General features: G+C 38.3%; 1 protein-coding gene across 1 annotated transcript in view; it reads right to left on the bottom strand.

Annotated features, from left to right (window-relative positions):
• Positions 1-1,808: 1,808 nt before the first annotated feature.
• The window catches only part of SIAH3 (siah E3 ubiquitin protein ligase family member 3), a 90,278-nt gene continuing 75,747 nt past the window's right edge, over positions 1,809-16,339 (bottom strand). Inside the window, exon 2 of the mRNA XM_018565293.1 lies at positions 1,809-2,740. Coding sequence (XP_018420795.1) covers positions 2,153-2,740 — 588 coding nt within the window. The 3' untranslated portion in view covers positions 1,809-2,152. The remainder of the gene's footprint in view (positions 2,741-16,339) is intronic.

Raw genomic sequence — 16,339 nt, forward strand, 5'->3', positions numbered from 1 at the left:
TAACTAGAAATCATAGGGCCCCATAGCAAAATTTTGTATGGGGCCCTGTGATTTCTAGTTAGACCCCTTGAAGAGCCCACTTGAGATCCCACACAGCTCACCTGTGGGTGACTCTGCAGAGCCCACCATAGACCCTCTATGGTGGGCTCTGCAGGGTCATCCTCAGGTGGACTAGTCACACTGTCCGCCTCTTCTTCCGCCTTCCCTCCTCAGTCGCCGGCCCCGCCTCCTACTCCGTCAGCAGCCCCGCCTCCTGCTCAGTCACCGGCCCTGCCTCCTCTGTTGCTGACCCCCGGGCCCCGCCTCTTTCTCCCCTGCCGGGTCCAGCCTCCTCCACCGCCGCTGCTGGGTCTCATTGACTCAGCAGCGGCTGTGGAGAAGAACGCAGCCCTGCACAGATCACTGACAGTGACCTAAACAGCGGCGCGTTCGAAGCCATGGCGGCCCGCACAGCATCAGGGGGGTGTCCTGGCCGTGCCCCTCTGTGCCCGGGCCCCATAGCGGCCGCCATTGCAGGGAGGCACCATTAGCAAGATAACATGCACCTTTCTGGAGAAATAACAATGAGCATCAGAATGGGCCTAAGCTGAGTGGAAGTAGAAAGGTGATAGGCTAGATCATGATTTGCCACTTTTCACTTTCAGATTTATAGATTTTAGTATGGACACAAAATGCTGCAAATGTTTTGGAAGAGAGTTAATTTTCAAAGACACTATATATTATGCATCTCTTTCCAAAGCTATAATTATTTTGTAAGGTTGTAAATTACATTTAATACAAAATCACACACTGGGTGCATCCATTATGAACAGTGTTTTGTCTGGTTTTCAGGTACAAAGCAAAGCCATCAGATATGTGCAGCTTTCTGCTATAGTGTTATCGATTTAAATAGAAAGCATATAAGTTGCTGATTTCCACTGCTTAGCAGCATGCCATTATTAAATTTTAAAAGGTAAAAGTGATCTATATACTGTTGCAGTCTACTCAAATCATTCTGATTTTACTTGATATATACTTTATGGATTCCATTATACAAATTATTATTGACTGCAATACTGCCTGACTGAGAGTGGCCACTATTGACTGCAGGCAATAACAAAAAAAAGGCAAATAGGGCTGAGGATCTGTAATCATTGTGGTCAGTCCCTCCATTACATTAATTCAAATTCTCTTCATGTTACAATGCTACAGCACTATGATCAATATACCACCTAAGGCTTTGTACATATTTGCACACTATTAAAGTATATGGAAAGCCACAACACTTTTTTCTTAGATTTGAATAAAATGCGGAAGGGTTTAAACTCACGTCTGTTTTTTTTTTATTGTGGTCTGTGTCCATCTAGGGCAATTCACCCTCACTATTGGTCCTGGTGAGCACTATCTCTGGTACAGAAAGTGATGCGAAACCCAAAAGGTTTACGTGGACACAGGAGGAGGCGGTAAGAAGCAATCGTCCATTGGGAACACTGGTGGAAAACTGTATAAAATGGGATATTCCTTGGCTTTGGATAGGTCTCCTCTTACATGCTGCTGTGTCACTGGGACAGGAAGTTTTGGCTTTACATACACTCTAACTGCAATGAAATGGTCCCACATTAGCAAAGTATTACCAGCATAGTGACTGCATTCTACAGACAGTACTGTTGTACAGAGCAATTGTTTATTTTTATATTTTATAGTTAGTGAAAATACAAAGTAGATATTCATCCATGCTTTCTGCAACAACTCTATTTTTAGTTTTCTTAAATTAACCCAGCATGTTTAAACATAAGTATTGTTTGTTTCAAGCTTTTTGATATTTTAGGATTTGTTTTAGCATCAGTGTAACCTGGTAACTGTACTGTTAACACTACCTATTGGTAGAATTAGATAAATATAAACATATATATGAACATATAACTATACATGTAAACATACAGATCTCTGCACATTGTATCCTACTGACATTTTATTTATGCCATCAGTTCTTGTGTGAGTCATATGAGTCAAGTCAAAAGTTGTCACAGAAACTAGACCTAAACACATTTAAAATAAATGTCAATTGTACATTTCTGCCTGAATGTGTTTTCGTTTATGTACAGGCTCTAGAAAGCCCAGGGAGGTTAAAAAGCCCAAAATATTGAATTTCCCTAGATCAATGTCCTAAATATTAAATTTCAGGTTGAGCAGCACAAAGTTTACTTGCAGATATTGCTATTCCAATAGCCAAACTTCCATTATCAGCAAAGAGCTGAGCCATTGAGGCATTGAGTACAAGGCAATCTCCATCAGTAATTATAGAGTCAACACAGTCTAAGACTGACCGAGGGCTGGATTCCCATGTCAGTCTTCTACGGTTCCTGTTCAGCTCCAGTTTATAGGTGAAATTCTCAGCCTGTGCTGGTGTGCCAATCAACATCATTGCAGCAAAGAACTGTGGGTGTCCTTGGTATTTTTCTTGTTTTCTGAGCACAAGTAAAAAGTGGTGGCCCAAACATGCATGTGCAATGATCCAGTCTACTGGTGCTGGAAGGTGCATGTCAGTGGCCAAAAAGACAATTTCTGTTCCATGCAGTATGTTAATTGTGTGAGCTTGTGTCAAATGAGCAACAACAACCTTCAAATGACCTTCCCATTTGCAAGCGTACAAAGGGCAAGTGCATGAAGTCAGCTGTGGGTCGCGGATGGTTTCATGGCACTGATGATGTGTGGTTTGTAGAGAGGAGTCTTCGGGGACTGCACATCTGTTTGGAGCATTCTAAAAGAGAAAGACATTACTGTAGAAAATAGGCAATAACACTCAACTTTTATGGAATCGCTGAGCACAGAAGCAGTCAGACATAAAACAGAAAAGGAATGATAATTGTTAGTCACTAGCAAATCAGCTCATACATCTCTCCATGGTCGTAGTAAAAGTGAAACTTTGCAATAAACATTCTGCTAATGTTCTGTTAGCCGCAGAATACATTAATTTGCTATTTATTAGGAAAACATACGATATACCTTGTATGTTTTCTTACATTTTTTTTTATTTTTCAAGATGTTAAAGATCTAAACAGTTCAGATGGGTTTTCTTTGCTACTGTATCTCATTGCATTTCATGCGTGATTTAATTTCTACCAGTAGCACGACAAAGACACCAGCATGAGAGAAGATACTGTAATTCTAAAGGACAGATTGCAGTAGGTTCTAAAGAAATATCCTAATAAAAGCAATCTCTCACCAACCTTTAGTAATCATTGTACTATCCAGATTTTCCGATTTAGGCGGACAGTACTGATGCTCCCATCCACAAATGATGGTTGGTCCAGCATGCTTCTTACAGGGTATCTAACCCCCAAACCAAAAAAATGTGACATATTGAAGCTTATCAGTCCTTAGATATGGTAGCTGCATTCGTTATTTTTCCGGTAATGCTGCGAATAACACATTTCTTATCCCTTTATGTCTATGCTTATTTCTTCATGATATCTATGGAAGGAGCTATAGTTGTCACACAGCCTGGACTTCATACATGCCTGCCTTTGTTCATCTTCGTTACAATGGGGGATTGATAGGATCGGTAATTTGCAATTCATTGGAAGTGACAAGGATACTGCATTTCTGGCAAGATCAACTGGTAGTTTGTCTACTTGCTGAAACTGTTCTTAGCCTGAAAAAAGAAAGGAAATGCATCCACCGCATCTTATGACTATTAAGCTGCCAATATTACTCTTTGTATTTGGATTTTGATACACTTTGAGAGCTAATTTGGTAGCCTTCAAAATGACCATGTTAAAACAAAACCCTCTTAAAATAATTTCTATTCTTCTTCTCCCTGCATTTTTCTGTTATTAACACAACAGAAAAAGGAACAAAACATGTAACAGTGATTTATCATACATATTACTGAATTCCACTACTGGCATAGCATGAGCAGTTTGTTATGCCTGGTAATTCACAAGAATCTATGATATTTTTATATGCATTGAAAAAAGAGAAGGAATATGATGCTAATGGCCAATCACAAACTGAGTGGGGAGAATTGTGGTGAAACCCTCATTTTCTCTAAAATGCACAAGTTAATAACAGAAAGGCTTAGATTTAACTCTCATGTCTGTAGTGGGCAGCCAGAGAAGGTAACGCAAATTATAAAACTGTATCACAAATTATAAAACTCCCACTAAAACACAGCTCAGTGTAAGGTGCCCATACACTGCACGATTATCGTATGATAATCGTATGCGATCGGGTTTTCGTACGATAATCGAGCAGTGTGAACGGAGACGTGCGACCGTTTCTACTGTACGGTCGCACGTCTTCTGTCGAACCAGCATGTTCGAAAACCAGCCGGGAATCGTACGATTCTCGGCTGGTTAGAACGGTGCTCGGAAGATAAATGCTGAACGGGCCGGTGTGCGCACGTGCACACTGCCCGTTCAGCATTGCGGTCATCGGAAGCCCGCCCCTCAGGAGGGCGGGCTTGCGATGATCGAGAGTGCGATCTGCCTGTCCAAGATAGGCAGATCGTACGTTTTTTTAATCCCTTTACAACCATCGCAAGACTAAAGTCTTGCGATGGTTGTAGAGTGTATGGCCACCTTACGACACAAAGCAGAGAAAGTAAGATTGAATGTAGAAGGGTCATAAAATCTCCCTTAGCAGAGTCCTCAAAAGACTCCTAACCCAGTACTGTTGTAAAAGAGTTTAGAAGTAATACACATCTATAATACTGGCTTTATTTGACTTGAAACTGCACGTTCATACACATCAACTCTTAACATTGCAGATATTCCATAGCTCCTACAGTAATTGAGTTATATTCATACAAAAATGGTTATACTGATGTATGGGAAGATGCCAATCAGCTAAAAACAAACCATCCCTATATTACAAGGTCCAGACGGCTAATGGGACACATAAGAACTCCTAAGTGAGATGTGCATATGATCCATATCTTGTTTAATATCTAATAATCTGTAATATCCTTCTGTTAACTTTTATGTTGGTTGTCGGATTGTGAAACTTTGTCTAATGGAAATATGATATTTTAAATAATTAATTTCCAGTAAGGCAAAAATAATCTCCTGCCCCCTTCAGCACATCATTCATACCCTTTGATTGGGTGTAGTTAGATGTGATGTCCTCTTATGGTTCAATAAAAGCTGCTGCACTTGGTAGCTGCAGCTCTTGTTTGATATTGAAACTACTACAAAGCTGTCATAGGAGGGAAGAGAAAGATCTCACAGCCCTTTGTAAGCCCCAAATCTCGACTTCACATTACCCCAACAGAGCAGCGAGGGAGTGAAAGAAATGTATGTGCTGTTGGTGGGATCTACATTAAAGTAAACCTGTTGCCCTGAAGGGGTAACGTACAGATTCACTTTAACACTTTGTCACCTCCAAATCTTTAAAGTGAGCCTAATACTAGTCTAACCAGGCCCTAACACCCAATCCTCTACTTTTGCAGCGCTTACCGTATCTTACATTAGGAGCCTCTGTGTCAAGAGCCTGCAGTGAAATGCCAAAGTTTTGTAGCACTGCTCCATGATATTGATACATTAACCACCTAATTTAGAATACAGTTTGAGTAACTCTAAAATAGTACGCAGTTTTTGGGGTTTTCATAACTTCACAATATGCAGCGAGTATGCAAATTATGAAGTGTCCGCTGTCATCATACTTATTTTCTCTCTCTATTAATCATGGCAGAAAAATACACACAGTCAGCCATCATAGATTAACACCTTCCAAGACATTCCCTAGATAACAGAATCCTGCTAAAATATAATTATTCTTTTCCTGCTTGGTGGGCATTGACGCTATGATTAATTCCTCATCCTTTGGTAAACAATGTAGTGGCTGGAATCCACCAGGGATATTTCTATCTCTGAAATTTTAATAATGTCACAAGATGAATGCCAATACTCACATCTAATACATTTACTGTAATTACTTCCACTAACCAAACTCTTAATGCAACATTAGCAATTACACTAATTAAAAATAATGAACTTTCTCGTGCATTCTACTAAACCTCTTAGCACGAGTCAAGGTACTTAAGCACTCCACAACTATAAATGTTTCTATTAGAAAACTGAATTTGAAATACCCTGTAAAATGATTTTCAAGATTAGAATTTGAAATGTTAACTTCAATGCATTAGTTCTCTGGAAAAATGGAGATGATTCAACATTCACATTTAGCAAACCATTAAATCTGGTAATTACTTTAGCATTATTCATTAACCTTTAACAGTAAAGCTAATAGCAAATAATGACAAGTTAAGACTTGTTTATCATTATTTTTAATGGGGTGTACATATTTCAAATATATTTGTGGTGCTGCAGGGCAATTTAATGCTGTATAAATAATACAACAGTTAATAAAATATCTTACAGTGGTATGTAATTGACTATATATTTGTCACAACAATGCAGTAAACACATGGACATAACATACCCTGAAATACGATAATTTCTTTACTGCCAAGTCCAGTGAGAGAAGTTGATAATTATTAATTGGCAGCCATAATAACATATGGTACTGTGAAGAATGCTCCACTTTTCTTTGATTGTGTTCTTTTCTCACCACTGGTGCTTCTGTCTGTGTCCTGTTGAGGAGATGTTTTTACATCCTGTCATGGAGAGGCTACAGGAAGTGAGATGAAATCCCTCCAAACTGAGGGAACAGTTATTACCACTATAAATGTACTCACGGGAAGATTCTAAGTCGACAGACATGAACAGACAGACACACAAACGTGTTGGGTGAGCCTACCTGCGAAAATGATGATTGCGCCCATTGTGCCACACATGTTGCATATCACTGCGAACGTCAGAGTGAGGGCAATAATCCATCAGTCACTGTTAACACTAAACTAATGAGCAGTAAAAGCGGTATTTTTTGCGAATTTGCGGGGTGCATGCAATTTTAAAGCTTGACATGTTCGGTATCTATTTAATCGATGTGACCTTATATTTTAACAAAAATTTGGGTAAGAATAAATGTTATTTAACATAACGTACGGAAAAGAGGTTCTTTTTCAAAATCTTCTGTACTTTTTTCATTATATAGTAAAAAATAAAAACCTCAGTGGTGATTAAATACCTCCAAATGAAAGCTACTCGATGTGACCTTATATTTTACCAAAAATTTGGGTAAGAATAAATGTTTTTTAACATAACGTACGGAAAAGAGGTTTTTTTTCAAAATCTTCTGTACTTTTTTCATTATATAGTAAAAAATAAAAACCTCAGTGGTGATTAAATACCTCCAAATGAAAGCTCTATCTGTCCCCAACAAATGGTATAATATTCATTTCAGTACAGCGTTGCATGACTGAATAAATGTCAGTCACATTACCGCAGCACTGAATACAGAAAAACGGCCTGGCCAGGAAGGGGGTGTAAACACCTGGTCTTCAAGTGGTTACAATGGAGTTGCACTCTAATCTTAAAAATGACAACAAAGGCACCTTTAGAAATGTTTAGTAATATCAATCTGCTAACACATACTTCTAGATAATTGCCAGCTTTTTATTCTTTGTATACCTTATTTTTCTTTTCCTCCCCATTCTTCACACAGTGGCCATTTTTACTAAGGGCAGATGAAGACATCTCCCCTTACTTCCTGGAACTCTGGCATGTGACTGGAACATGTGACCATGCACATCATCTCAGGGGGAAAAAATTCCTTCACCCCCCCATCCCAAGATCTTGCAAGATTTTGCAGTTTACAGATAATATTTACAAGCAATGCACTGGTGATATAACCTTCCAAGGATGCATTTGTTAGGCCCGGATTACACCACTAATGCCTCTGAGTACTAGGAAGTTGAAAAACAGTAACTTAAGTAAAAGCAAAAAAATTTTGTTTAACTAATAAATGTAAGATTATTTTATATCAGCATGCAGAACTGTATGCTGATGTGATTTTTAGTGAACGGGGTAAAGGTCCGCTTTAGAGGTTTATTTGTAAATTTAAGATTTTATGTACACGAGTACAGGAGAGGAACTATAAGATACTCACCAGATGGTATTGTTGCCCTGCTGCTCTTTGTAAAATCTTTCCTCAAAGCTCGGATCTTTGCTGGCGTTGCCATTCCTCGGTTGGTACAATGGTCCATATATGGGGTGATTTCCCAAAATGAACGTTTTTTTGGACCCAAGTCTTTGATATATATCAAAGAATGGCAGCTTCCTTTCCTCCTCACACTCCTCAAGTGGCTTTACTGTCTATTTTCCCCAGCTCTTTTGCAACGGTTAAAAAGGATTTACTTAGATTCTTTCTTATTGCTGCTAGAGCTGTTATACCGAGACATTGGGAAACATAGACGGTTCCAAACCTTGGGGAATAAAAGATGGAATTGAGTCGATTGATGCATGGAAGAACTAACAGCTCAACTCTATGATAGATTTAATACATTTTATGCAATCTGGTCTCCTTGGTTACTCTTTAAGGATAATCTCCAACTTTGAGACTAAAAAACATAAAATATAGAGGGGTGGATTTTCCCTCTAAATCTATGTGGCTATCCTGGGCATGGCTTATCTGGGCATGGTCTACTGGGGAACTGCTTGCCTGGATATTGTGTGTGGCATCCATAAAATAGGTATTTTATTGTTTTCAGAGTTAACTGCGTCCACACGAAGGTTTTTGTTTTCTCTCTGTTTATGTTGTGCTAATTTAACAGTACATCATACCTATTGATTTTTGGGGAGAAGTGACTTTGGGTTTATGGTTTATTTTCTTATTTACAATGAATAATAACATTATACTCATGCTTAATAATAAGATTAATATTCTATGATTCCGCTGTCGCCACTTTCTCTCCATATACTAGGATATTGGAGATTGCTTTTTATATTTTCTTATCTTTTTTTAATTTAATTTTTTGGGTTATTTGCTGCTTGGATTGTGTATGTGCAATATTTGTATGTTCTTTAATTAATAATAACTATCTTAATATAAAAAAATATTTCATGTATATAGTAAAAAAATATATAAAAATATATAAAATAGTAGTAACAGCTAATACATTTAAAAAAAATGTGAATACATTTGACTCTAAACCACTGTAGTTCTCATTTGAAGCAAAACCTTTTTCAGTGTCCCTGTCATACAGTGTAGAAACTGTTTACACCAAAAAAAAAAAAAAATGTATGTGCATCAAATTATCCTGTAAACAGACAAATGTAAAGAAATACAAATAGGCTGAATTGAAGTCAGATTTCAGCCTCAACAAAGTAATGTATTAGATGTTTAGAGTGACTATACATGCTATGTAATTATGGCAGTAATATGTTTTTGGGCTGGCTTTGTAATACATTTCTCATTGTGGAATGCGACTGTATAAGTATTTTCAGATTGATTTTACTTTGCCACTTGGCATGTGACTCACCTTTTGAAATGTTACAAATCTATTGCGATTTGCTGATTTTTATTTTTCTATAAAGGAAAAAACCTAAATGTAGATCACAGATATTACAGATAGATACATTGTTTTGCAGGCAGTATGAATTCAGTGCTCTGTAAAGATGAATCTGTTCTGAGTTAAAAAAAAATATTCAGAGGAATATGGTAAACCAAAAGAATGGCCACTCAAGATATTAAAAAGGACTTTTACCCTACCTAGCCAAAATTAAATTGCTAATCCATAACACCTGCCTCTGTATGGAAAAAACAAAAAAACATACTAGTCTATGGAGTCCAGCATTGTCTTCCTTGTAGGTTCTTCATGTGCCATGCAGATCCTGCGCCGCCATCTTCAAATGAGATCTAGTGCATGTGCAGAAATGCTGCTGGTCTCTACCAGGTCTGTAGGATATGGCAGAGACTCATGGCATGTCTTTGTGAATATCAAACGCATGTGCGAGATCTTAGAGACTGCCTCCTGGGATGTGTATGGTCCGGAAGCAATGCATGTATTCACAACCCAGAGATACATAAGGAATTCCCATGTGGGTTGATTCCCTGTCATTTATTGATGTAAGAAAATGCGGGTAATACATGTAAAAAGGAGAATCCCCAAGGGTTGATGAAAGAGAGGCTGTATGAGCCTCCCTCCTTCCCCTGAAATATCGTCCACCTTCGGTCCCAGTGAGACATTGCACTATATAGGGCATCTGGTCCATCTAGCTGACTTTGGTCGGCTGTATTCCTAGCCTGCTGTGGGTCTACCTGGAAGTAAGCATGCACTACAATAGTTGCATTTACAAAAAGCTCCCCTGATGAAGCTATAATTCGAAACGCATCAGCAGAAAAGAAACTACAAGCCCTTGGACCCAATATGTATTGAACAATGACCAGATGGTTGTATAAATATATGTGACTAAAATGTATACAGTTGAATAAAGGCTGTAGTTTTCTAAAAGCAACTAAACACGGGGAATATTTAAGAAGTATATGAATTTTAGATATTCTATGCACAAACAAATGTTTGACTTTTATTGTTGTATAATACAGTATATTACCAAAAGTATTGGGACACCCCTCCAAATCATTGGATTCAGATGTTCCGTAAAATTTCCTTGCTACTAAATATTTGGCGGTCAACTGTGGTATTATAACAAAGTGGAAGCAACTGGGAACAACAGCAACTTAGCAACGAAGTGGTAGGCCACGTAAAATGACAGAGCGGGGTCAGCGCATGCGGAAGTGCACAGTGCGGAAGTGCACAGTGCGCAGAAGTCGCCAACTGTCTGCACAGTCAATAGCTACAGACCTCCAAACTTCGTGTGGCCTTCAGGAAACGTGTTCTCTGGAGTGACGAATCACTCTTCTCTGTCTGGCAATCCGATGGACGTGTCTGGGTTTGGCGGTTGCCAGGCGAATGGTACTTGCCTGACTGCATTGTGCCAATTGTAAAGTTTGGTGGAGGGGGGGATTATGGTGTTGGGTTGTTTTTCAGGGGTTGGGCTTGGCCCCTTAGTTCCAGTGAAGGGAACTCTTAAGGCATCAGAATACCAAGAAATTTTGGACAATTTCTTGCTCCCAACTTTGTGGGAACAGTTTGGGGATGGCCCCTTCCTCTTCCAACACGACTGCGCACCAGTGGACAAAGTAAGGTCCATAAAGACATGGATGAGCCAGTTTGGCGTGGAGGAACTTTTTTCTTATTATTTTTTTTACTTTTTATCACTTTTTTATTTTTTTAGCCCTTTTTTTGCTTATTTTATTTTTGTATTATTTTATTCTTAATTTTTAGTTATTTTATATTTTTTATCAATTTTTATTTTATTTTTTATTATTTTTACTTAACTTTATTGCTATCACACAGGAGCTAACAAGCCCTTGTGTGATAGCATTTGGAGGGGACAGGTTCACTTTATTGAACCTGTCCACTCCAATACAGGAGTTCTAGCACAGCACTGTGCTGGAACTCCTGTGACAGCTGAGATGGGAAGGCTGTGAGTGCAGCTCTCCCCTCTCACTGTTTAGACGGAGGTGAGCAGAGGATGGATCTCTGCTCTGCTCCCAGCTCTCCATCCTGAAGCAAGGTTCTTCAGCCAGCAGCGAGCGAAGTAGGCAGCGGGGGAGGACGGACGAGCAGGTTGCTTGCAAGTGATCTCGGCGACATCACTCAGATGATTTGTAAACAAACTAGTGGCTTCCCTGCTGTACATTTAGCCCTGCTTGGCTGAAGCAGGGCTAAATGTAGAAAACAACTACCTGCCCAGCACTTGGAACTGCATGTCCTGGGTGTCGGGCGATAGGAATTCCATACCCCTGCCGCCCCAAGGCCGGGCCCCGGGGTGGTAGGCCCTGCCAATGACCTTTTGATTCTCATCCGAATTTGCATGTAGATCAGTTGGATCTCATGGGATGAGAGAGAACAATTTATGAATTCAGGCAATCAGGTTTTAATAAACTATGTGATTATATGGAACTCAGACTGCATTTATGGAAGAGAATTAACAAAATGTAATTTTCAGGTTGGGAAATAATTCTTGTTCTAAAACAGATTAATTAATCACTAATTTAAAGTGAGTCTAAAGCCAAAACATTTTTGGGATAGAGTGAAGTGTTAGGTTTTTAAAAAATGAGCAAACCTTACACTGTAATTATAATAGGATGTTGCACATTGCTATCTACTTTTCAGAATAAACCTGTATGCGCATTAACATTTCAAAAAATGTTGGTGTTAGAGATGAGGCAGTTACTCCTTAGGATTGATCTCCTACCCAGATGCACCCAATCTGCATGCTTCAAATTTGGGTTTTGCTAACATCACAAGTAGTAGAGATAAGTAAGTGCTGATGAGTTGTGAATAAAGCCCAACTCCAAATAAAGACCAACTCCAGTCAAAACGTGGTCTCCTGTCCCACACCCGTGCCTCAAAATATTTTAGGTACAGGTATCAACAAATGTTTGGCCATATAGTTGTAGGTGTGGAGGTAAGGTGTCTGCAAACCTTTGGCCATATAGTGTAGCATTTTGCACTAACTGAAATCCTAATTGCTTTGCACCTGTAGTACGTATGTCAGCAAATTGGTAAAATCGAAGCATACATGTGAATAGAAAGATGCAATTACCATAATTATTTCTTTAAAGGCATTTGAAGATTGAAATTACAAAACTTGCATTTGTAATAAACAAAATAGAAAATGAACATCAGTAAAATGTGCAAAAATCCATCTGCAGTGTATTATAAATTACACTGTTCTAGTCTAATATGGCCTGCAGTCACAGACAATTTGTAGTGAAATATAAATAAAGTCTATCTCATCCTCCCTTTGAAATGTCATGTTGCTCATTTTCCCTGAAATGGAAAACATTACCCAATGAAATTAAATTATACTATGAAAGCAAGACGCCAAGAACTTGTACATTATGCTATCACTACGTAAACCTTTTGCACAAGCCGCCGGTAGCTGGAGGAGCTCTCAGCAGCACATATATAACTGCCGGCAAGAATGCACCCGTTCTCATGCCCAAAAGCCAGAAGTCCCAGATCTAGAACAGAACTCCCGCCAACAGTAAATGCAAGTGCCTTCTATATATTCAAAGACAAGCAATTTAAATCCCTTTAATCTTTGCATTCATGTCTCATTGCTATATTTCCTGCATATGCTAATGGGATTTTGTAAAATCTCTTGGATGAAGAAAATCTCTTTGGCATAGCCCTAGTATCCACATCAGAAATTAAGTTATCAATAAAGCCGCTATGTGAGAGATTTACTAACACCAGGATCACAGAGATCACTTTAATTATGTAGAATAATTTCGAAGCTTAATTAAAAACATGTGAAAATTGCAATGAAAGATAAGTCTGAGAACGTGACGTGGGAGGATGCTGTTGATCACAGCTTGCAAGCAAATATTAGATTGGCATCAATGACTGTATTATATTATTTACATTTATTTCCGCCATAGAAAGGCACAGATAAGTAGTACAAATGTACCAGCTTAGAGAAACAATGGAGCAGATGGCAAGGATTTCTGAGAAAGATAAGTGCATTTTTAATAGAAAATGCCCCTGCAATAAGCAGCGTGTGTTGGCAATATTGAAATAAATAGCAGTACCGGTTGTTCCAGATGCCTGTACAGGGGTGCCTGGCCTTCATGTATTGCACTTTAAGGGAAACTACTGTATGATGGTTGTAGGTCAACTTTATTTGATTTTTTTTTAAATTTTTAAACTGATTTTTATATTTTTTAAACTAATTTTAATGACTTTATTTTTGCCGATAAATATTTAATACAGAGTGCACCAATGATACTGATTTCTAAAGAAAGACCACAAGCTGATTGCTTTAAGATTGTTTCTCACTAATTGACAATCTGTTCAGAACTATACAGAAAAAGAGGTGAAGGAAAGGGGATTAATATATTGTTAGGCTCGTTCCTTGACTCATTCTCCTGTGTATTACAGGCTGTAATAGAGTTGTTTCCAACCCATGACTTGTATGCAACATTTTACTCCCTTTGATGTTCCTTGTAATATTATCGTACTGGGTGTTTTAACATAGCAATTGTTGATTTTTTTTCCGGTTGGTTGATCAACAACTGTTTCAATAGAGAGTCCTTCACAAGTTTAAAAAGATTAGGGACCACTGTACTAAAATCACATGGGTGTTTAAGAAATGTGGTAGCCATACTTGGATTGTTTGTTTGACATTCCAGAATTAGTGCCATTTGAAACACAATTAATATTCATCACATAAAAGGCACTCAAACACCTAGGAGTTTTGAGCAGACACTATCCTCAGTCCCATTTACCATAGGAAAGAAACTAAGCATACATACTTGCCTTGAAGTTGCTTTCCTTTGGAGAAAGACAGCTTTATCCCTCCTGGTAGCAGCCCTGTAATAATTGGTGTGAGCTGTCACTTACTGGTACCATAAGCTCCATGTAATATCAATATCATACAAGATGAGCAGGTTATAACACAATATTTTTCAAAATGGTGCTTATCCAATTATAGTTTTGGCGATGATATTTAAATGTAGTTTCTTTATCACTTTCAGCTAGGAAATAGTACTCTCCTGTACTTGGTTACGGTTATGTCTGTCCGCTGTGTAAGTCATATATTCTAGCTGCTGTCTTGTGTATTAGCTGAGAAATTAAAATGATTTAGGATTTTTGCTTGTTATTGGAATTCATTTTCACTTCCCCCGCCACATAAATGATTACCGACCTGTAATACTTATTAGAGATTGCACAGAGGTCACCTCATTTGTTTTCTTAACACCAAAAATTAATGCATGTCATAGCGCTGTCATTGGAGGAGAATTTATAAGAAGGCAGTGTGTCATCTTTATTAGATATTTTAGAACAGTGTGAAAGAAGGGAAGCTGCAGTGATTAATGTGATAAATGGTCTCTAGAAGTGCAATGCCGAAATTCTGGACTAGGAGCATAATTCAGCAGAGTAATTTATTTTACTTTTAATTATATAGTTTGACTCTGCAAGAGAAAGCACACAAACAAAACACCAAGGCTGAAAAAAAGGATCATATATTATCACAAGGCAGCCAAACAGTGTATATTATTTCCCTTGCCTTTAAATGATTAAAGAACATTGATTTCTGTACGCACTTTGTCAAAGTTAGGAAGCATCCTCTTCACTCATTTCATCATCAGTTCTCATGCATGTTTTCCCCTATTTAATAATGAAGCACAGTTTTACACAAACAAGAAACAATTGTCATATCTGCTCCTGTTATAGGGGCCAGTGTGTAAAAAAGGATTTTAACATTCTGAGCACAGAGTTTGCAACATGCCCCAGGCTATTTTAAACAAATTGCATTCTATTTTACCTATTATATTGCCTAAGAAAATTAAATTTCTGGTAAAAAATATCATCATTTTAAGAGGCTGATTCATCACAAAGACCTAATGGCATGTATTATTAATATTTTTTTGTTAAAATGTGCTATCGCATTTCTATATTCTTTGCTCTCTAAGCAGTTGCCTTCCCCTAGTTACACCTCTAGTCAGGATCTTATTCAACATAGAGCACTCGTGGGTCAGTGTCTAGAGCAGGAGGACTAGAAAGGTAGCAACCAGTATAAAATGTACGAGTGATGCCTTTTTAAAATGTAATTTTACCTCAAGGGCTGGGGCAAGTGAGAAGAGTCACAAGACTTTTGTCAGCTCAAGGGACATGAAAGCATTCTAGTTTTGCCTTGTTTGAAGGACTATTAAGTTAATTACACTCTTGACTTATCTAGGACAGCATAATGGTAAACTACAACCCCTATTGCTAGGTTATACTCTGGCGATATTCTTATTACCTTACGGCCTCCATTTCCAATAGCTATTCTCTATCTCTTGGTCAGGTGCAAGACTTTGCCGAATCACAGCACAGTGCATTGCAAGAGCCATCATTGGGCAAAGTAATGATGACTTTGACCATTCATGGCTCACAGCAAAGTCCCAGCCCCACACTATATAAGGCTGCTTACGTGGCAGCCTTATGTAGTGTGTTGCTGTTGTTAATTATAGAGTTAATGCAGAGTTAATCGAGGATATTGTAATTGGGGAGTCATTGGGTAATAGTGATCACAATGTGATTACTTTTAATATTGAACACAGAAAAGGGAAGTGTACTGGAAGGACTAGAACCCTAAACTTCAGAAGGGCCAACTTTGAGAAGCTGCGCAACCTAGTGGGGGAAATAAAATGGGAAAACTTATTTCAAAACCTAAACACAGACCAGATGTGGGATTGTTTTAAAAACACAGTACATACTGCTACTTCAAAGTGTATACCTTTAGGGAGCAAAAATAAAAGATCAAAGACTAAACCAATATGGTTTAATAAAACTGTAAAACAACACGTCAAGGACAAGAGAGCGACATTTATAAAATATAAGACGGAAGGGACGGCATTGGCGTTCCTTAACTACAAAGAATGTAACAAAAAATGCAAA

This window comes from Nanorana parkeri, unplaced genomic scaffold, assembly GCF_000935625.1.
Source record: "Nanorana parkeri isolate BGI_ZX_2015 unplaced genomic scaffold, ASM93562v1 scaffold829, whole genome shotgun sequence".
Classification (NCBI taxonomy): Eukaryota; Metazoa; Chordata; class Amphibia; order Anura; family Dicroglossidae; genus Nanorana; species Nanorana parkeri.